A 23083-nucleotide genomic window follows, 5' to 3' on the forward strand; every position below is an offset into this window, starting at 1 on the left:
TTCAACATAGACAACTTTATTATTGTAAGTGATTTGGAAAATGAATAAAAGATTATACCCATTCATCAATAATTTTCAGAATAAGTTGAGGTAGTTTTTTTTTTTTTTAATTCATTAAAAAATTAATTGCACTGTCAACTTTTATCATCAACCATAATTGAATTGCATCTTTAAATTCTGACTAGGAAACAAAGAAATCAAGTCATGATGGTCATGTAAATCTGTAGTTCAGCACGACATCAAATCAACCTGACTGCTCACAGCATCAACTAGTAATACTTTACTTTTAACAAAGAATACTGTACATACTACTGTTTGCTTTAGAACAATCAACAGACAGATACATTTGTTTGTTAAATCTAGAAGACTATACAGTTCACTGTTTTAAGAATGGAATACATCACACATATCACTAACATTAACTAGATAGATTGTGTCTGTTTCCTACTTTGTAGTTTGAGCACATGTAGGTCAAAAAAATATGGTAATTCTAGCTTCCAGCTTTCCACTAAGAATGGTCTAGCAGTTATGTGTCAAAATATATTACTTAAGGAGGGCACAGTGGTACAGCAGGCAGTGTTAGAGGTTCATGCTTCCCAATTTTTTCTTTACTGTCTGTGAAGCTTTGAATATTCTCTGTGTCTTCCAGTTTCTTCCATCTTCGCAAAATATAGCCGATTGTGGCTATGGGCTACAGTAATTAGGTGTGAATGTGTGTGCATGGTGCCATTTGATAGATTGGTGTTGCACCCAGGGTATATTGCCATCTCATGCCCAGGGTTTCTAGCATAGGCTCCAGGTCCACTGTGACTGTGATAAAGCTGTTACTGAATTCTATGATTCTACTACACTTGACAAACTTTTAATTTTAGACTAGTGGAAAACATACAGGAATGAGGTACAGTATATAATAATATAATAAAGGTCCTTTTAACTGTGATTTGAATTCATACAAAGTCCGGGTGCTGTTAAAATGTGAGCTTATACGATGATTTCTGGGCCAATGTGTCCCGAATTAGATGGCACTGTTGGCACTGAAGTGGAGGTGTGCATACAGTCCTGGTGCCACAAGTTTTCGGCCAAGGCATTTAAAAGGGGTGCGATTTCACCAAAGCCTCCGCTCACATCGCCTCCGACGCGAAACACTGGCACACCCAACACCTCCTGAAAGCGTGTGATGTCTCTCTCTGTTACATCTGTGTGCATAAACAAGTCAAATCTAAACAGTTAAGGTCTATGTGTGTAACACAAAACATGTTAGAACATGCAGATGTATATGTCAATGAGCACTACACATTTATCAGCACTGTTAAGTGCATAAGTATAAGGTTATGAGTTCAAATCCCAGGTCCACCAAGCTAACAATTCTGGGTCCTTGAGAAAAGGACCTTAACCCTCAATTGCTCAGTTGTATAAAATGAGATAAAAATGTAAGTCGCTCTGGATAAGGGCATCTGCCAAATGCCATAAATGTAAATGTATTTCTCAATTCCAATTTCTCTCATCTATCACAACATTGATATCAACATGCTGAACATATTTGAGTATTACTCTGATCATGGCTTAAAACTGAATTATAATAAATTCTGAGATATTGGGCTCAGGTTGGTCATTTAACTTTTTAAAAATGTTCTTTCATCTTAAACAGATATAAAAAAAAATCCCTGATCTGATAATTAAGTATTCATATCAGCCTTGATTAAAGGATACTTGGTCCCAACCACCAATCTGACAAGTCTGTCTGATGGCTCTGTGATCCGAGACATTTGACTGGAAAGATCCTCAAAAGATCCACGGTCAGTGAAGGAGAATAGGAAGAGAATGGCATCCGCATGTTCTTTACAGGACTGTTGAAAAAGCAGTGATTAAAATGTAGGTCACAAAAGTAATCACAGTATATGCTGGATAACTGGGACGGAAAAGTTGACTAAAGGGATCATGTACTAAAAGATACTGTCACCGGCAGCATGTGGTCGAATCTGCGTGTGGCGTTCTCGCCGCAGTCCCATAGATGAAAGTGAAAGAAAAGGATGCGGCCACTCTCCCTCAGCTTCACAGGCCAAAACACTGCACACGTCTCCATGCCTAAAGAGGTTATTATTTTGAGAGGTTTTACAATTCATTACACTGGTCAAGTAAACACAAGTATTAGAATTAATGGTGTATAATAACATAAGAACTACAAACTAAGTGCCTCTATACTTAATTAAATCATGTTTAGGGTTAAAGTTTCTCACATGGCCCTCTGTCATATTTCAAATGTAAGGTTTGAAGTTTTGCACTCAAGACAGTACCTGTGGTTTCATAGTGTATGTTGGGCATGTCTAGACCAGCAAGTCGAGCAGCTAGTGTCGTTTTTCCCACTCCACTTTTACCTGACAGGAACACTTTATAGCGAACTATGTCTGCTTTCAAATGTGGAGGCATCACTGGTGCTTCCAAAAGACCTAAGAGAAAATATATATACGTTACGAAACATACCAAACGTTCTGTGTATATCCTTCCTATGTTTATGTGGCTTTTCTCCCATGGTTACTGAAGATGAATGAATAAATCCATCCATCTATCCATCCATCCATCTTCTGTAACTCTTATCCTACACAGTGTTTGAGGAACCTGGAGCCTATATCAGGGGACTTGGGGCACAAGCCAGCAGACACCCTGGACTGGATGCCATCCCTTCACAGGGCACACACACACGAAAGACAGTTTTAGAGATGCCAATCAGCCTACAACGCATGTCTTTGGACTGGGGAAGGAAACTGGAGTATCCAGAGGAAACCTCTACACACACACACACACACACACACACACACACAGGGCAGAGGTGGGAAACGGGAGTGTTAAATTATCACCAATTTACAATCCTTGTGTGTAATATTACAGCTCTACACTAGTATTTGTACAGTACTGTATTTGTATTTATTTATTCTATTTTACAGTTTATAAAACACTGTATATATTTCTTTCTTTCTCTCTTATATATTTATTTTCATTAGAGAAACTGTAACATGGCAAAGGAATTTCCCCCTGGGATTACTAAAGTTCTTTGAATCTTGAAAAGTCATTTTGGATAAATGAAAAATGATCTGGTCAGAATGAAGCTCTCAAGTTTGAGGGTCCCTGTAGATACTTTTGATTCCTGCATTTCCCCCCCCTCTGTTTGCAAATTGAATTTATTTTAATTTTAGGCATTTACTATAAAATAAGTGTTGGGGGGGGGGGGCAAGAGCCTCTCAGAACACTGGGAATAAGGTGGGAATGTAGTCTGGATTGGACGGCAGTGCACACATGCACAATTTAGATTAGTGAAACCAGCATGCTTTTGGAAACCAGAGAACCTGGAGGAAGCACCATGAATGGATGTGGTAGCTTAGTGGTTAAAGCGTTGTGCTCCTTATGTGATTTCACCAAGCTGCCACCGCTGGGCCCCTTAATCCTCAATTGCTCAGTTGTATAAAATGAGATAAAAATGTAAGTCGATCTGGATAAGGGTGTCTGTCAAATGCTAGAAATGTAATGTAACCATGCAGACATAGGAACATTATTAACATAGTGACAGTAACCTGGACCTGTGAAGTGACAACATGAGCAACTTTGCCATTATGAACCAGACCATCATAATAAACACAGTGAAATAATGGACAATCAAGTCACTATTCTCATTTATATTAAGAACAAAACGTAGAACCTGAAGCTGGGATAACGAGACAGACAGACGGACAAATTAAAATAACATAAAAAATAAACTAATATCAAGTTTCTGTTTACTCAGTTGTCTCATACAGAGATGCTTTTCATCGAGTCACGTGCAGGCGTACAGACCAATAATCGAGTGGTTTTAGTGGTATCCATGGAGATGCCACGAAGGTAACGTACCAAACTTTCTCCGCTTTTTCTTATGCAGTATCTTGCTAAAATATTCCCGGCTTTCAGGGCTTCGGTGCCAGTCTGACACCATTACCGAGCCGGCAGCTACCCAAGCCATTTCTGTCCTCTGATCAAAACAGCTGATAAAACAGCCTACAAACTCAAAGCAGGACGGGAAGGAAGCCACTCTAAACAATGTCAAAATAAAAGTCTCAATATTCCTTAATAGTGTATTCGGAGAGAAAAAGTACTCTACATTTCACAACTCAAGCGAGGAAGATAACATTTAAATATGAACACTAGTGTGGCTGAATACCATTATACTAAATGTTAAAAAGGACGTAAACAAATTATCCATGATTACTGAGTATTAGAGATTAGAAGTAAAGCTCTTTTTAATGAGTCGAGTCATTTGGTTCATCACATTTAACAAGAGCCGACTCTTTCTGGTTACCAAAGTTCATCTAAATGTGTACTATAGTTCAGTGGCGGGCCGTGCATTTCACACCCAGGCCTTCACTGGTGTCCTTCCTGAATTAATCCACCTCTATACCATCATTATGACGCCACGGCAACCGATAATAATCACCCGTTAAATTGCAAAGTAAAAAAGAAATTAGGCTGCAGTATTTCACACCTCACAAGGAATAGTCAATTTTATTATGGTTACTTTTCTCAAAAAAGACATTCTTGATGACTGCAATCTCCGGAGGACGCGGCATTCGAAATGAGACGCAGCGAATGTATATGTGCGGTTCGGTGTCTCTGACTACTCCAATTATCCAATCAAAGGACGAGAAATTGCTGACGTAATCGTATGCCTGCTAGATGGCCTCAGTGAAGCCAACTCGAAAATCTGATTAGTTAATGTAACAATTTCATTGCCACTTATTTTAAGCTCCGGGCGCCTGCACTATTCATTCTGAAGGCCTTAAGGCAGATTTCTTTCACTCTGGCAACACATGATGTCAGCCACTGGCTGAAATATGATTGGATAAATACTCTTATCATAAATATACACTACTGGAAGCAGTGCAACCAAGACAAATGCTATGAAATGTAGAGAATAGACTATTGGGATTAATTTAATACACATTCATTGAAAAATATATTAAATATATTAAAATGCAAGTCAGTGATTCAGATCACTGCTGTTTAGGCCAGCAGAGAAGGCCTTGCTGGCCCTGATGGCCCACTACTGATATAGTTTGACTTCACACCCGAGAACAGAGTTGGAACTAGATATAAGAGAATAGATCAGTTTTAGCTTTTACTCCCCGATATTTACATCTAGATGTGCAAAACAGTTTAGAACATGACACCACTGGAGTCAGACCACCCAATTTTAAATCTTGGAACTCTCAAATAAATTAAATAACACTTAATATTTGGTTGCATAACCTTTATTTGCAATAACCACATCAAGCTAGCAACCCAAATGTTCCCCCCAAACATCTTCTTTTGTGAAGCTTCCAGTCTTGTAGGCTTGTACTGCAGCCTCTTTCAGTTGTTGCTTGTTTCACAGAGTTTTTTCCTTCAGTTTTCTCTTCATGAGGTAAAATGCAGTTCAAGTGGGTTAAGGTCTGGTAAGTGACTTGGCCAGCCTAAAACCTTCCACATTTCTCCGCTGATGAAATCCTTTGTTGTGCTGTCAGTGTATTTTGGCTCAGTATCTTGCTGCATGATGATGTTCTTAACAATTAGTCTGGATGAATGATTGGTTTGCATCATGTGGTACAGCTTCTATATTTCGTCTCTTGAAGTTATTTTCAAACAGTGACTTGTGATACCTGTCCTGATTGGAAAGTCTGTCAGTCACATCTTCCAGCATATTTGATTACTTGAAAAATGGGTGGGTTCAAACAAAAGGTGCAGTGTTCCAGGTTGTTTAACGCATCTGGATGTAAATATCAGGAAATGAAAGCTGAAAGTGTACCTCATATTCATCTTTTTAGTTAGAATGCCAGTATTTTTGCAGGGGAATGTATACATACACAGTGCATAAACCAAATCCATATAACTTCTTGTTGGTGCCTGCAATACTGAACTTCACACACCCCATTTGTCCTATTAATATGATAAATAAATGAAAGATAGATATGATAGATAAATGTGCAAACTTAACTGAAAAAAACTATTTGCCTGTCATGTTGAATCTCACATATGTTATCATCAGATTGAATGGATCGACAGTAAAATGTAAAACGTTTTAAATCATACAAACAGAGTCACTGGGCATATTTGTACAGTTATATTTATTAGAGGCCACAGCTCTTGCATATAACAACTGTTGGCTTTGATAAGGCAAACGCAAGAATGAATCCACCAGCTAACTGACACAGAAAAGAAAAACATAGAGCTTTTGGAGAAGGTGGAACCCACAGGCATGCAGTGATGGCTCAGAGTGCAATGTACAGCTGTGTATATACAAAACAATAATGAGACCCCCCCAGAATGGCACATATCTCTGGCTATGTAAGTAAGAACCCAAAAGATTGCTTTGAATAGAACATAAAAAACAAAAACAAAAAACAAAACAAAACAAAAAAAAAGAGGCAAGAATCGCTTTGCTTTGTAAAAGTTAAACTAAAGAAAAATATATTTGGTAGTCATTTCTGACATCTAAATAAAAGACGTCTCTGATGAGATATCAAAATGGAGCTAAGAGAATATTGCCTTTCTAGAATACCAATTTATATATTAGTTTTAAGATGCTGAGACAATGTCTTGTTGGTGAAATGCAACATATGTTTCTCGTAAGAGTCACAGAGCCTCAGCACAAGTAAAGAAAAAAAAAATCCTTACATTTTTTTTTTTATGAGAATGTGCAGACACAGAGGACATTTACAGTTAACAACTTTTAACTTAAGTACAGAGGTTCAGTTTCAGTTTTGTAGCAGTTGGCATCCAATTTAGAAACAGACAAGACAAAGAAAAAGGATCCATACACTCATCTTTTACGACAATGTACCATTAATGTATGTAAGAGTATGTCAAAGAAGCGCCATATATGTTATCGCATTGGACAGGGACACACCTAATAATCTCACTCGACATTGTCAAACAAATGGTACTCCATATTGCTTAGGAACACATAGAAATAAATCCCCAAAGAAATTAGTCCAAAAAAATCTTTGTTTTTTTTTTTTTTTCATTCTTTATTATATTATCATAACACAGCTAAAATTCTCAATCATGTTCTTTGTAATTCTTTTTAACATTTCTTTTTAACTGTTTATAATTACTAGCTTTTTCTGGACTTTAGCTCTGTTTGTGGGCATATCGAGCAAATGATGGGAGGTCCTAGGGTGGCTAACTGGAGTAATCAGAGTGGGGTACATGCATCTTCTGTTACCAGGCTATGGGGAAAGGGGAGGGTGGTGTAGGGGACAGAGGGGCTCAGGTGTAGAGCACACCACATGGCTTTCTGCTCTAATCATCCTCCTCGTCCTCTTCATCGCTGTCCTTCATGGAAATGCCCTGCATGCCACCCTCTCGGACCGAGGCAGTGGCCTCTTCCAGAGTGAGCCGGTTCCGTACCGTATCGTACATCTTGCTGTTCAACGTTGAGTCCAGAACGCCTTGCAGCCTAAAATCTCGATATTTTTTCTACAAAGCACAAAAAAGTCAAATACTTCTGATCATGCTGAGCAAGATAGTTCTTTAATGATAATATTACATGTATAATTTTATATATATTTAATAGTTTAAATATAGAATATTATTAAATATAATGAAAATAATATGTGTGAAAGAGTTTTTTTTTCTTCAAATTTTTTAATGACTAGTTTTGTCCCTCATGATCCTTTGATGAAATATTTATATGTTGATTTATGTGTTTTTTAGGATCTTGATGAAAGCTCAATATGTCACCTAAAGTCCTGGCAGAGGCAACCTGGTTTAGTGTGAAACATACTGATTCTGTGCAGAATTTATTATACTTTCATAACTACTATTGTTTTATTTGTTTTTTTTTGTTTTTACTATCCATTACCCAGCCTCCAAAAACCATTTATCTCGATTGTGTTGGCTGTCCCTGTGATGATGGATGGCAAAAAGGAATTTACAGATATGCAATTTCACATTTATGCCCCAGGAAATGGTCAGAGGCAGCAATTGAGTTTCTGGTGCCTGAGAACAATTTAAAAATAATCAAAAAATTTTTTAAGGATGACAATCTGCTTGAATTGAATCCTTAGGGGTGTCGTTAACTTTGCCACATTTCTGAGATTTTGAATTTTTAATATAGGTGTTTTTATGAGACTGATGTTGGAGTGAACATCATGGAGTACTATTATTTGAATTTCTATATAACCATTTTGCTAATCTTTAGCAAAAATGACAATAATCCCATAAATATGAATGGATGAATATGAGTAAGTAATATTAATATTAAACAAAGCATCCTGAGGTACCATTCTCACGGAACAAAGAAAAGCAGTAGAAAATGCTGAGTTTCCACACATGGTGTATGACCAGTTTTATTTTACTCAACTGCGTCATTCCCATGTCCACAGTACCTTTACAATCCTGATGAGGATTTTAAGCTGGTACACATGGAGCTGTTGGTCCATTCGGTCAGTGAGCCAAGTCCCCAGCAGATTCATGGTGGCTGTATACCATTGCTGCAACGTACACAAACACAGCGTTCTCCAGCAACACACACACACACCCACACCCACAAACGAACCCATGCAAGCGACTACAGTGTCCAGACACACATATGTGTATATATATAGACGTATATATCCATTAACATTGCATACATTCACATAGATGTAGTCACACTACAATATGCATGACTGTACGTGTAAGCTCTCTCTCAGATACATACACATATACACGTACCTACATGCACACACACACACACACACACACACACATTCACACAACTCATGCGTAGACAAATATACAGGCACACACTCACACACAAAAAATACACAGAATGCATACCAACATAGACACAGTCACACCCTCACTTAGCACTAGGTTAGTCAGGCAATTTAAAATTAATTTACAGAGGCAGCAATATGACCATCTGCAAAAAAGTATATAAATCATGCATTAATTAGTTGCATAATTAATAACAAAACAAAGTGCTAACTTGTATTATTCTTAGTATATTTATACAGCATAGTCTGAGGTATAAAAAGTATAGATCAGAATTTTTAAAATGATTTAAAATAAGCCTTAAATTATTCACATTCAGATCTGAAGGAATTGTGAAAGTGTGAATAGTTACTTAAACATGGTATAATGTGAGAATCTGATTGTTTTCTGATCATTTTTGGCCTGTGCTATCAGAACTATGCTGAATGTTTTAAAGCAAAACCTTGAAATGAAATTATTTGTCCATGCTATCAACTTTAAACTCAAAATATTCTCCAAACACCCCTGAATCCAACAAAACATTCTTCAAGTCAAAGCAGCAAACTTCAGTATGATCATAACCAGAAAACTCAGAAATCAATATATAAAAGTGAGAATGAGAAGAATCTGCAGGCAAGGCGATTTGTACTGTTATCTTAAACCATTTCTATTCTTTTAAAAGAGCGATATGTATACTGCAAATCTGAAAACCCAGGTGTCTTTGAAATGGCATAGCAAACATCTTACGTATAGTTCAAAGAGAACAGCACAGGTTTTGCGTAATGGATGAAGTGATAATCTCTTACAGTGAAAGAAATAGTCAACAGCAGGATCCTGTGGAGTGACTTGGTATATTTGGGAATTGTAATGTGTTTTTATCCCCTTGTAGGATTTCCCTGAAGTCATCATCTACCTAAACTACATTTGCTTGCCAGTCAGCAAAGGGTACCTATAGTTCCTTGTTTAAATCTCATTAACTCTCATCACTTAGTGAAATAGAATCTTTTCATATTAATGCTGCATTCAGCTGGCTCTTGGAAACTCCTATTTTTTCATTACAGCTGCTGTTTCGCAAAGTTAATATGAGCAGATGGCTAGACTGAAATGCTATTCTTCATATCAAGAGAGTTGAGTACTTTATTAATCCCCAAAGGGGAAATTTGCAAAAATCAAAACACGATTATTCAGTTGTTGTTTTTTTTGCTGGTGTCAGATGCAGCAGCTTGGAATGATTTGAAATTGAAATATTTCATCATAACTAGAGATGGCACATATTCCATACCAAGGACATTTATACCTTTTATACTTTTATATATTTAGAAAAGATCTTTGCATATATAGAGACTTGATTTTTTGTTAGGTTTGATTTTATTCTATCCTGTATATTTTTCATCCTGCATTTTAAAGAAGCTTAAAAAAAAAAAAACTGTATTGGAAGGGTTTCGGCTTATACTCCATGTTTCAGGAAAGAAGATGTGGCATTGTGCAATCTCTATCCCTAACATGTACTGTTTATTGCTTGGATATTGCTTATTTTATTTTATACTTCTACACGTGTTTAGATTTTTATAATTCTATTTCAATCTCAGTCTTATTTCCAACAATTCCAAAACACATGAACTCAGCAATGGCAGGCTATTTCAATGAGTGGATCATTTGAGTGATCAATGACTGCTTTGACCAGTAAAAGGAAAACCTATGCTGGCATTTGCTGATTAGAATGATTAGATACGTGATTGGTCGAGTTAATTAGGGTTAGGTGGTTTGGTTGGTCCGCTTCAAGCAGTCAGTTGGTCCGAGCGTGCAGTGCATGCAGAAGGAGCAGGTGAGTCGGTGGGCCAGTGTGTGTGTATGTATGACGTGAGAATTTTAGGAGGTGGTCATGCTAGTAGATGTACACAGGAAGATTATTTGATTAGAAATCATGCCACTCAACAGAATGTGATCAAACAGTAGGACATCTAGAGATAAGTTCCACTTTGTTATAACAAGAGAGTGTGGTGGTGGTGTCCTTAGGGTAGAAAGAAGAGCGTAGAACAGAAAGGGATGGAAATAAAATGTGAAGAGAGAGGAGACAGAGGAAGACTGAGAAGCCCAGATGAGGAGGTCTGGACTTGGCTTTAAGTCACTAGTTTATCACAAATGCGTTCTTGCTTCCTGCATCGCTTAGAACACAGATCTTCAAGCTCATACTAATATGATTCACTTATGTGTGGGTTTAAATGCATTAAATATTATTGGCAGTAGTGTTGCTTTAAGAATACTTAGCAATTGTGATGACCCACAATTCTGGCACAAGACATTTAGAGCACTTACTGTATTTGATTTTCTTAAGGGGTTGGGATGGAAATTAAAGTGCATCTAAAAGGAACCCATCCATGTTTTGAGGAGCAAGCAAGTACGCAGATGATGAAACAACTTACATATACACACAACAAACAAATAAAATCCATGGTGATACATAACATGGGGCATGGAAAGCTGTATGTCCTTCAGTGTCTCACAGGAATATAAAAATTAACAATTTCAACGTTTAACGACACTGGGGAAATGCTTAAAGGTTTTATGTCAAACCTTATACCAGAGTATTTCCCTCAAAGTACTCAGTTCAGTTTTATTTGTATTGCACTTATATAAAAGGTATAGAAATTCAGATGTAAACAATACATACTGAGTTGATCTGAGGAAGAAACCTTGAGATGAACCAGACTAAAAAGGGAACCCATCCTCATCTGGGTGACACAGAGTTCGATTTCTATATAATTTCTGTTCTATAACTGTGTACTATATGGTCAAAAAAAGTGCAATTATGTAACCAGAAAAATCATTCTAGATTTAACATGAAGTCTATTTTGAACCCTTTGGTAGAACCCATAAAGAACACGCTTGTCTAGGAGTATAGCCAAATATTATTTGTGTAAGTTCTGTACCCTTATTTAAAACTTATGTTTCAATATTTCTGTTGGTTCAATATGCTTATGTTTAACAAATTAATATGAAAATGTACTTTACTACTTTTTCCTCATCTTTTTCTAGTGAAATGAAATGGAATAAAATCCACATATTGCTCACAAGATCGGGTTTTTTTGTTTAGTGAATTCACTCAGGACATACATCTCATCTGATTGCCCCATACTAAAGAAACTGTAAATAAATTAATAATCAATAAATTGACAATGGCTTGTAAATGTAGTTTACAGTGATTGGGAAACCTGCCAGCAGTCATGCATTAGCAAAGAGCGTATATTAAATATACCGAAAACACAGCAGAAGAAGCAGCAGAGAAAGCACACTAAACCTCTTTAAGACACACCAAACTCAGACACACACACAAACATACTGCTCTCCATCACAGACACATGCTGTGTGTACCTTGTGCACTGCGCTGCATCTTGTCAACAAAAAAATGCAACCACAAACTCTAATACACCCCAATACACACTCACATGTGCACACACTCAACAGCAAGATCCACACATATACAAAAACAGCACAGATCTACTAGACACAGAATAAATCACCTCCCACTACACACACAGATCACTGTGCAACACTGGAAGTCAGAACATGATTCACAGAGGATTATTTCTAAATTAAACAGTGCTCTCCAGTGGGCATCCTCATTTTCTTTGGTCATCAAATAACTAATACTTCATTACATGACATGTACATGTTGCAACCATGATTCAGTAGTTTTACAAATATGAAAAATACACCAAACTATTATATTTTAATATTCAAAGATCCCATTGACTGTTTGAGAGCACTGTCAAAAATAATCCACTTGGTGGTGGTAGTGACACTTTGCCTTGTGAGTTCTAAGCACAAAGGTCCAACAAACAGCTAATGCAACACTAAAGCACAAAGGTGCAACTGGTTGTGTTTAATGCAACACCAGAGCACAGAGCGCCGAACGAGAATTGACAGTAATGAGACACTGAGAAGTGAAAGACTGAGAGCCTCATGATAAGGCTGGGTTTTTTTTTTTTGTCATGATGAAAGAATTCAGAGCTCAGCACTCAAAATGTGACTTATCCCTTATATGCCCCATTGTTTTGCCACATTTTGGATGGAACCTCCCTTGTCAGGCATGGAGGAGACGGCATCTTACTTACATCAAATAACCTCTCTATATACACCTCCTCATTGACCTTATCTCGCAGTATGTCCTGAGAGTGACGGACAAAGGTCACATAGCCATCAGCAACATCCATTCCTGGCTTCTGTAGATTATAGATAGCAGAGAACGTTAGTTAGTTACTCCTGTGGAAAAAAGAGACTGTTAGTAAATCATTCACAGCAAAACTTTAATACTTACAGGAACATCCACATATTTTGATGCTGCTTTCACCTGAAAACAAGTTAAACAAGTCAGTAAGGAAACTTTCAAGACATAATAATAATAATATTACCAATAATAGATAGATAGATAGATAGATAGATAGATAGATAGATAGATAGATAGATAGATAGATAGATAGATAGATAGATAGATAGATAGATAGATAGATAGATAGATAGATAGATATATGACATGGTTATTATGGTTATTACATTAGTCATTTAATAATATGATAGCCTTCTCACCGTGAAGGAAAGGAAGGAGGAGAAGAGAGTTCCTTCATCATACCTAGAGATCTTGGCAAGAACACTTTCCAGAATTGCCACAAACTGTACATGTGACACAAAAACACCATATAAATCCAAAACAAGTCAGTGACCAAACACCAACTTACTTTTACACTGTAAAGTGTTTACCAAATTGAACACTTATGTTAGCAACTGAAACATTTACCTTAGCCACCAAAAGTGAAATCATATCCTTCACACTCTCTTCAATGAGGTCATCAATTTTAGAGTGATACTGTTTCTGAAAAGCAACAACACATTCACACATAAAATAAATCATTGCATAGTCAACTTTTGATAACAATCCTATTTAATTTCATTTGTGTAACACTTTTATCAATGGACATTATCGCAAAGCAGCTTTAAAGAAATATAGAGAATGTAAATTGTAAAATTTTAATATATCCCTAACGATCAAGCCAGAGGTGATGGTGGTGAGGAAAAACTCCCTGAGATGGTATGAGAAAGAAACCTTGAGAGGATCCAGAGTCAAATGGGAATCCATCTTCATCTGGGTGACACCAGAGCATGTGATTATAAATCATTTTCTATAAATTCCCTATTTGGTCAAAAAGTGCAATTATGTAACAATAAATTCAATCAAGTTTCAACATATTTAGTGCTTAACTCAGGGATTGATTTATCTGTTTAATGCTACACCCAAACCTTAATTTCGCTAATAAATATCATATGCAGCTTTTTTTTTAGCAACTTGGATCTGTTTAAAATATTTTTGCAATTGATTTTAAAGTCAAACTCACCATTATGTCATTGGCTTCTTGTCCATTATAGAACTTTTCTTTACGTTTATCTTTCCTAACGTTTATCTTTCCTAACAAACTCAGAAGTCTTCATTTTAGTCTTTAGAATGTACAGACCACTGATATTGTGTGTATGAATGGAATGTATTTTTGTGGATGTATGTTATAATGTTTACAAAGCACCTCTTTGAATAACACTAAATGGTTCAACGCAAGCTTCTTTTTTTTTTGATGATTCAGAAATAAAATCTACTTAGTCTACTAATCTACTTACAGTATATACAGTATCTTTTATTTTGCTCCTTTGCATTTTTCAGCCAGCCAGATCAATCAGATAGATACTTTTTATTAGATTAATTAGACCTTTTTATTACCTCCTGGCCCATCTCCATGGCACATAATTTAGCTGACTGGTCCTTGGCATCCACCATCACGTTGAACATGGTGCATAAGGAGAGTGGGATGCGGAAATCTGTAGAACGGCTACTCTTGGTCAGCTTGGACTCAAAGGCTGCCCTGGTGCTAAAGACATGCAAAGAGTTGGCAAGAAGGGTATTAGTAATGTTACACCTCAGTATGCAGACTATGAATTATGCATTCATGATTTGTTGGTGGAGACTTAATGTTCTGTGGTAAGTGTACTGTGTTGCAGGTTCGGTAGGATTATTTAGTTTATTTAATTTACATCAGTTTTTCAGATAATGACAAAGCGGATATCACATCTTTGCAACTTTCATTTACAGTGGCCCTAAAGTGCAAAATCAAAAGCACTACAATAAAAATAAAAAAAAATACGAAAGCAAAATGAAAAAAAGAAACCTTTTCACTTTAATAGTCATATCCTGTGATTCTGTGACTCAGAAACGAGCATGTCACATTCAATTCTGTTTTGAGTTGTGTGTTTGAATTTCCTGTTGTGTTTTTGGTTAAAGTGTTTGCAGTTTTAGGGCCACTGTATTCATTTTCAAACTCAACATGCATGTACCGTTTAACACAGGACTCAATCATGTCGCTGGACATGAGCTTCATACGGTTTTCCAGATGCTTGGCAAACTCCTCTTCAGGCCAGTGCAGGTCTCTGATGAATGTCTGCAGGGCATCCAGCTTCCAGAACAGATCCTCTGATGTCCCCGAACCATTACTGCCAGGCACAGTGATACATCAGAGGTCAAGGGTCAGAGCCTTTGTTACAAGGTGAAAGGTTTTCTATGACTCTACTCATTACATCATGTGTTTCTCTGATTATTTTATGCATACACTGACTGATGGTACTCATCTGGTTAATATCCAGGGAGAGCTTCAGTCAGTGTATGGTAAAATAGAGACACGTAAATAACCTCGCACAGTTGCGTGGTTATTCCTCCTTAGAGAGGGTCTGTAATCATGCACATGTTAATCAGTCACACTTCTCTAAAAGGGCAAGAGAGGGCTTGGGAATGTCATGGTGAGAGAAGGCATGTAATAAATCTATACTAATTTTAAATAATGCTGGCTCACTAAAACCTGCCACTATTGCTTTCCAGGAACTCTTCAGGTGCTTTGATACATACATCGTTCAGCTGCATACCTACACATGCTGAGCAAAAGTATACTTTATTACTCTAAAACCCTATCATTATCTTGTTAGTGCTACACATATTACTTGCAAGTAATGGACTCCTTTCTGAGAGCCCCAAAAAAACTGCAATTTTGAGGGGAAAAAAAAGAAGAAGCTACAAGAGCTAGACGATAAATCCAGATGAGAGACAGAAACACAAAGATCAGGCTCTCTCTCACCACCCATGCCCGACGAGGCTGGCGGAGTTCCAGAGGTCAACACACACCATGCAGTCAACTCTGAAGACGTTGCCATCCTGAGTGGAGATAAATGGGACAGGAGGAGGAGGAGGAGGAGTGTAGTAAGGGTCAGGGAGGGGGTGGTAGCCTACCATAGAGTTGAAACATAAGAGTGACTCGAGTTTCTGAGAGAATTGAACTGCAGTCATCTTGGCAGGGTGAAAGCCTTTAAACAGAATATGATCTATTTCACATTGTAGTGTTTTGGATGAACTTTACTGGATAAGGATCTTAATTGATCCAATCTTAGTAACTCGATCACTGAATTGAGTATGCTTTTTTGACATACAGGTACGAAGATCTGAAGCCCACTCTGATGTTTAAACTCCACAAGAGCTAATTAGTGCTTCAGAGGGCTTTTTTCTAAAGCAAAGACCAGGCAGGGAGGTCCACCAACCCACACCCACTAAAACCTTTCAGGCAGACCTGAAATCAGTGTTGGCCCATTAGAAAGCCCCTCCATTTCAAAGTAATGGATTTCTTACCTCAGACGTCAAATGCAACTCTTTAACTCTTAAAAAAATCTTTAGGGCCATTATACGTCATTGAAGTTCATCATCATCACCACCATTATCATCATCATCACCTCATCGAGCTTCAAGAACACATATGGGTAACTAAAACTGCAGTCCTACCCTCAGACACAATTTTAAATAGGGAATTTTCCTTCGTTGGGAGACTAAAGACTGACTGAACGTAGGTTTGGGTTGCAATCCAGATCTCACCACCTCAGTCCTACCTCAATGGCATGCACATTGAGGAAAATGAAAAGCTTTTCATTTCTCATTTCAGGTGAACAAACAACTTGGGATTGACCCAAATCCCTTGCAACCTACTTGGCATGAAAATGACTTGAAAGCTAATAATTGCTTTGCTTACGGTCAATTTTATCCAATTCAAGTCTGCTTAATTAGTTGACATATCAACATTTTTGAATCCTTCACTGAGAGACCAATATATAATTTATGCATTTGTATGAAATTGTATAACACACTGGAGCCTAATTATGCCAGCTTGACAAACATTTTAAAATCTCTTTTTAATACTCTAGACAAATCATTTTCTCTTTCATGTCAAAGCTCGGAAAGGAACATCACACACCAAGCCTCAACCAATTCCAAGTGAAGTTCCACATGGAAGTGTCTGAAGTTAGATTAAGCTTTAACACTGTAAGAGAAAGGGCAGTTTATATAACTGTTCTTTCATTTAATGAGTCGAATCATGCATAGGAGATTCAGTTTGTAATCAAAATTGTCTGCCCAATTGACTCCTCTCGCAATGGCACACGTAAGCCATCTGTCTTTATGGCAAAAAAAAAAAAAAAAATCTAAAGAATTTTACTAATGTTTGTCAAGGCACTACTGTTTTCGTTGTCAAATATTTCTCTGTAATGTCTATGTTTTACCCCAGAAGTAACAAGAAGCTTCAAGAGAACATCTTCATGCCAAGGATACGTTTGAATTAATCAGATCTGAGGTAAACTCATTGAATACACACTCAGAGTCATAAATAGCAGTCATCCAGGATGGAGTGGAAAAGCTAGGCATTTGTGGAAGGTTAACAGATAGTCCTGCTACTGGCACAGGAAGATTTGGTACTTTGGGAATTTGGAGGTTCACATTTGGTAGATTCACATTGGGTAGATTACTTGTTAAACTCCTGCAGAAACAGACAAAAAGAAACAAAAAAATCCATAACAGTGGCAATGTGGAATGCTGCAAAAAAGCAATGTAAGACATACAGTAAAAAAGTAACAAGTAAGAAAAGTTGTAAAGGAAATGTCTAAGACATTCAAAAACAGCAGACATAAAGAATCAGTTGTTAAATGTAGGGAAGGTCTCTAAAACACTTAAACAGAGGACCTACAGTAAAACTGAAAGATGGTTGATAATAGAGACAAGAGCACACATATACAGAAAAACAAAGGAAAAGAAGCAGCATATTTCAGCAGCAGGAACAAACAGCAGATTGGAAGGTAAAACATGAAGTGGTGGAAAATTGAAAAGACAAAACATAGACGAAAAACGAATAAAAGAAGCTATTTTCTATTGAATTAGTTGAAGGGGACTCAGTAAGAGCTCCATCAAGGGTTTCAAAACCGTTTACGTACAAGCTTACAACACTCTAAGCTGATAATCTCCATGGTGCATCTGTTTAGTTGAAAAAATATTGATAAAATAAGATTATTAAAGAGAAAGCTTGACAGCCCTTCATCTAAATAAGATTATCTCGATATGGGAAGTTGTCAAATCAATATGCAAAGAAATATCAGGAAAGGCAGGAAAGACAGAACTGATTAGCACATAAAAGGCATCCTATTTCCTTCAAGCGTGCAAAATGAGGGTTAGTCTACAAAACAAAAAAGATGAAAACATGAAAGGCATTGACTGGAGTCTGAAAGAGCGAGTTTTCATTTTGGCCTGAAGCTCTATCTTCTGTAAACCACCAGTGTTATGATGAGCAGATCAATAAAAAAAAAGCCTAATCTTAAAATTAATGTCATATATAAAACATATTTTAAATATTCTAAAACTGTGATCGGAAAGCAAAACTGAGGTGGCTTTTTGTGAAAACTTAAGGAAAGTTGCTTAATATTTAATTGCCTTATTTGTGATGCCTCCAGACAGTGGACATCTACCAGCCTAAAATTTGTCATTACTGCTTGCTGCAGCAATAATGGCTCTAAATGATTATTTATGTCACAAAATGCCCTGTGTTACAATCGCTCCCAGCCCTGTGGACTCAGCAGGAAGTAGTGTCTTACTTCACAGGCTCCCAGGACTCGCGCTCAAAGCCCCTGTGAATGGATTGAGCGATGGAGGACTCCATTAGATCGACATATCGCACAACCAGTGGTGCGTACAGGTCCTGCAAGTGCTTGTGAAACTTCCCATTGCACAGATGATCTAAAACAGAAAGACCTATAATTATTTTCCATGCTCACACACGGCCACTGCTATGTTGCCTTTAATTATTTCATTGCTACTTGTAAAAACAGTGCTTACAGTCAGTCCGTAGGAAGTCATTGAGGAGCTGGAAGAGAGGGAAACTATCCCAGCTTTCAGGAGACTGGATCTCAAGTGCTGCGTCCATATCGACGCCGTAAAGGGACAGGAAGTGCTCAGCATGCTCCACCATCAGATCTGACCACCAGGCAAAGGCCTTGATTACCAGAAAAGGAAGTAGTGAAAAGGAAAAAGAATAGATTGAGAGACTTTTTAGGGCAAAATGAGGTGAAAGGAAGCAGACTGCTTTCTGCCATATGGTGTTTCAGCTTCACAATATTGAATTTAATAAGTGGCTGGTGGCGCTACTTCACCTATATTAAATAACTTTTTTGTTTATTATTTTACCTAAAAACTAAAGCGTTTGTGTCTACAAACTCAATTACATTGTACAAGAGTTCCATATTGAGTTTGCAGCAAAACAACAAAACTTTTTATTTGTCAGAAAATTATGCACTTCTTTACCTGGTGAAATGATAATAGGTATTTTGTTTAGTCTGGATGACAAAACCGACAAAACTGAATTTTGCAGCAGAGGCCCTGATTTACAAAAGATAAACAAACTCGAAAACACCTGCCGAAAAGCTGATTTACTAACAGGGTAGTAAATAAAATTGTACATCTTACATTCATATTCATATGAATATGTGACTTCACTAAGCCTGATTTGTTTTTGTAATTTGTACTTGCTGCACATGCATACCTTCAACGCTAGTAAAACGTAATGAACCTGTGAAAGGGTTTTCTTTTCATACAGCATACCATATATTGGTAATACGTGATGTGGTTTTATGCATCTATGGCAGGTCTATCTGAAATCCACTGCAGCTATTGAGAATAACAAGCACATGCAAATCCTCCTTGAAATAGTGTCTTCTCCCCCTACTTTCCATTAGGTAGAAAACACAAAAGCAAGCAATTAGTCTTTGTAAATAAGCTGTAATATGCCTACTAACTGCATTCGCAATTTATCTGATTGCATATCCAAAGTAGCTCTTTGGTGCTTTGGTGATTTATTTGGGATCTTAGTAAATCAGGGCCTGATATTCTCTTTATTACCCTTCTATCATCTGTTTCTGTCCTGTGCAAAATGCATCACATGAACTTAATGATTAACATTAGAGTGGATTCATCTTGTATCAGATGCATTATGTATTTCAACACAGCCTTTAGTCCCACTGAATTCATTTATTAAATTATTATTATTATTATTATTATTATTATTATTATTATTATTATTATTATTAATCAGCCTATATATATGACAGTGTCCAGACAGTGTACCAGAATATATTAATAAGACAATATTTTATATAGCGTATTCCTTTCCCAGGGTAAGACTGCTCCATTTTATAACAACCTTTCCTTCATTTAACTCTACAGCCAGTGGACTCAAGATGCCAGAGAAGGTGCAGTTGTCATGCAGGTGAAAATAGAAATCGCTGCATGCTTTTGCTCTCCAGATGGAAGATGTATTTGTTCAACCATTCACATCACTGCATCCTTGCCATCAGGATGTGGATGTGACTCGTTATCATGCAACCTTGCAATCCCTGGCATGCCTAAGACTGCAAGCATGCAACAAGCTTCTTAAAAGGCAATTACTTTTCTATGAAGTTTAGTTATTTTTATTTATTTATTTATTTATTTATTTATATTTAGGATTTTGTCCAATAGTGCTGTTCAGTTTTAGACATATGGCAGGATGGTAAAAAAATGTAAAAACAGTACATATTTATATTTATATATAAAAACTAGATAGTGTCTAAATTGTTCTGGGAACTGATCAGCATTGGAGATGGTTTATCCTTCTCTTCTGCAGTATGCTGTTTTGATGTCATACCCTGTCAACCCACTTTTTATAATGTAGCTGAGGATGAACTTACCGTTTGACTAAGCTTTGAGTACACTACACAGAGCATAATGTCTCAGGTTAGGGACAGAAAACAAAGCATTCGCTGGAGCAGCAGGGCAATGTGTATGGCCGAGCTTATCCAAACACACAAATAGAAAGAGGAAGAGATAGAAACAGGGTAGCAATGTCAAATCCAAACTCCAAGATCCTTCCCCAAGCCCTTTCTTGCAAAGCTATTCTGGGTCGATCCAAGCAATATGGAAAAAATGTTAAATGGTTCGGCCTCTGATAAATGACTGTTGTTTTTAAAATTGGCAAGATAAAGCCGAGGGGAGGGAGCCAGGCTATGACTTTGGATTATGATGTATAGAGAGAAAGTAGACTTTAAATTTGGAAACATTAGCAGGAAGGGGCAAACTGACATAGCAAACTCTGACACGCTTAGGATGACAAAAGTAGGGGGTGGGGTGGTGCGAGTACATACACATTTCCTTTGGAAAAAAGAAAAACTTTCCATTAGACCACCCCCTGAAAGTGGGAAAGCAAGCCTTACAATCAGGTCCTTCAAGAGAGACTGGACACAGACAGTGCTAATGAACTGAGACGCACCATAGGCAGACATAATGCTTAAATTCCCCATACTGAGAGGAATAGGGAATAACAGGAATAGAGGCCCCACACAACTCATGCACAAACCATTACTGGGAAAGAAAGGGGCTACTTGACTGCATTCAGATTTCTCACGTACCTCTTTTCCCTGCCAAAGAACATTGGATGGATTGAGTGGTAAGAAAAACATGGAAATATTGCTTAGCAGATAAGATACAGGGATCAACTCAGATTTATTTGGATTAAACGGACACTTTTGGAGTCATAACTTGTGAGGTGAAGTTCACATTTGTTGCAAACCCTCCTGAATAAGTTAAATGCTAGATTTCATCTCATCAGTTCTAGCCCATGTCTAGGTACTTTACAGAACCGCCCCATCCACCCACCCCAAAATGACAGAAAAGCCTCTAGCGTGACTTGGCATGCTTGAGGGGAAAGGTACAATATGTGATGAGGACTTGAGAAGAAAGGAAACATGGATACTGTACCGACTGGTCTCCTGTACTTGTGACCGCAGCCTGTTAAGCATATTCAAAAAAAAGAATAAATCTATAGAACTCAGGAAGACCACGGATTATCTAAATATTAACTCCATGTACCGTAGGCATGCCAAGCATGGATATCTGTCACCAGCTGGTGGATGTAAATAACTTATGAATCATGCAAATTCATATTATAAGTGATTGATTTGTTTTCCTTAATTGCCCACTTTTCATTTTACATGTGATATGCTTTTCCAGAGAGAGAAAAAAATTAAACAGGGTTGTTTATAAAGAGCAGATGCAGACAGGAAAAAGAGACTGGAAAAATTAGTGAGTGTCAACTCTGTCAAATACTATTTAACAAACTTTAAAAGAAATGCACATCTTGTAAAGCAAGATACAATTTACAACATTAGATGAGACAAATTGGCTGGATAAAAGACAGTAATGACGAATTTGCTCACCTCAGCATGATGGTCCTGATTCTGCTGAAGAACCTCAATGACTAACTCTGCCAGGCGGATGACATGCTCCAGTTTTTTGGCAGGAGTAGCTAGGTTTGCTACATTCTCTGGAGCAGAATAGTCAAACAGGACACAGATCAACAGCAGTGCAGTGAAATTCTTTGGCCAATTTAAGTAGGGATATAACATCAAACTGCCTCATTCTGCATGCAGGAACAGTAATATGATTGATGTTTTGAGAAAATGTTTCTATTTCTTTTCTGAGTAAACAAATTCAACTAATTTCAACTAAGGAGCTCAACTACTACTACTAGAGCTAAATGTTAAAATCATTTGTAAACTAATAACAGCTAATGTCTTGTTTTCAAATTACACCAGATTTTTATTTTAGGAATCTAATCTAATAAGAAACTAGTAATCCTGAACATGTTATTCTGAGTAGTAATGCCACAGTAGACACAAACAAACTGTCAGACATTTGATTCAATGAAATGAATGCAGGACAAACAATGTTTCATGTTTTCACATAGAGTAAAACATTGTCTGAACACAACAACTTTAAAAAGACAGGATAACAAAATACGTAGAAATGATAAGCAGCAAAGTCTTTGTTTCCACAGAAACATGGACCAGTTGGTTAATTATACACTGCTGTCACTGCATACGCAATTTACATCGCCTGCCCTGGAGGTGTGGGGCGTGA

The 23083-nt window shown here is 37.2% G+C and overlaps 2 protein-coding genes across 18 annotated transcripts in view; both read right to left on the reverse strand.

Annotated features, from left to right (window-relative positions):
* Nucleotides 1-58: 58 nt before the first annotated feature.
* cplane2 (ciliogenesis and planar polarity effector 2) lies at nt 59-4032 on the reverse strand. The gene is made up of 5 exons (XM_058403155.1): nt 3880-4032; nt 2295-2447; nt 1961-2085; nt 1711-1847; nt 59-1219 (listed from the first exon to the last, which is right to left on the reverse strand). The coding sequence occupies exons 1-5, from the start codon at nt 3986-3988 to the stop codon at nt 982-984; spliced, it is 762 nt and encodes a 253-aa protein (XP_058259138.1). The 5' UTR covers nt 3989-4032; the 3' UTR covers nt 59-981.
* Nucleotides 4033-6106: 2074 nt separating this feature from the next.
* Nucleotides 6107-23083, reverse strand: part of cadpsb (Ca2+-dependent activator protein for secretion b) — a 74745-nt gene continuing 57768 nt past the window's right edge. For 7 of the 17 annotated variants that reach the window (XM_058403305.1, XM_058403303.1, XM_058403309.1 and 4 more), the window contains 13 exons: nt 22381-22487; nt 21923-21952; nt 18971-19127; nt 18730-18871; nt 17463-17624; nt 15115-15270; nt 14504-14651; nt 13535-13609; nt 13327-13410; nt 13058-13090; nt 12855-12962; nt 8391-8495; nt 6107-7479 (listed from right to left, as the gene is read on the reverse strand). In XM_058403305.1, coding sequence (XP_058259288.1) covers nt 7303-7479; nt 8391-8495; nt 12855-12962; nt 13058-13090; nt 13327-13410; nt 13535-13609; nt 14504-14651; nt 15115-15270; nt 17463-17624; nt 18730-18871; nt 18971-19127; nt 21923-21952; nt 22381-22487 — 1484 coding nt within the window. In that variant the 3' untranslated portion in view covers nt 6107-7302. The remainder of the gene's footprint in view (nt 7480-8390; nt 8496-12854; nt 12963-13057; nt 13091-13326; nt 13411-13534; nt 13610-14503; nt 14652-15114; nt 15271-17462; nt 17625-18729; nt 18872-18970; nt 19128-21922; nt 21953-22380; nt 22488-23083) is intronic. The other 10 variants (XM_058403304.1, XM_058403310.1, XM_058403306.1 and 7 more) reach the window with 3 other exon arrangements.

This window comes from Hemibagrus wyckioides, linkage group LG11, assembly GCF_019097595.1.
Source record: "Hemibagrus wyckioides isolate EC202008001 linkage group LG11, SWU_Hwy_1.0, whole genome shotgun sequence".
NCBI classification, from domain to species: domain Eukaryota; kingdom Metazoa; phylum Chordata; class Actinopteri; order Siluriformes; family Bagridae; genus Hemibagrus; species Hemibagrus wyckioides.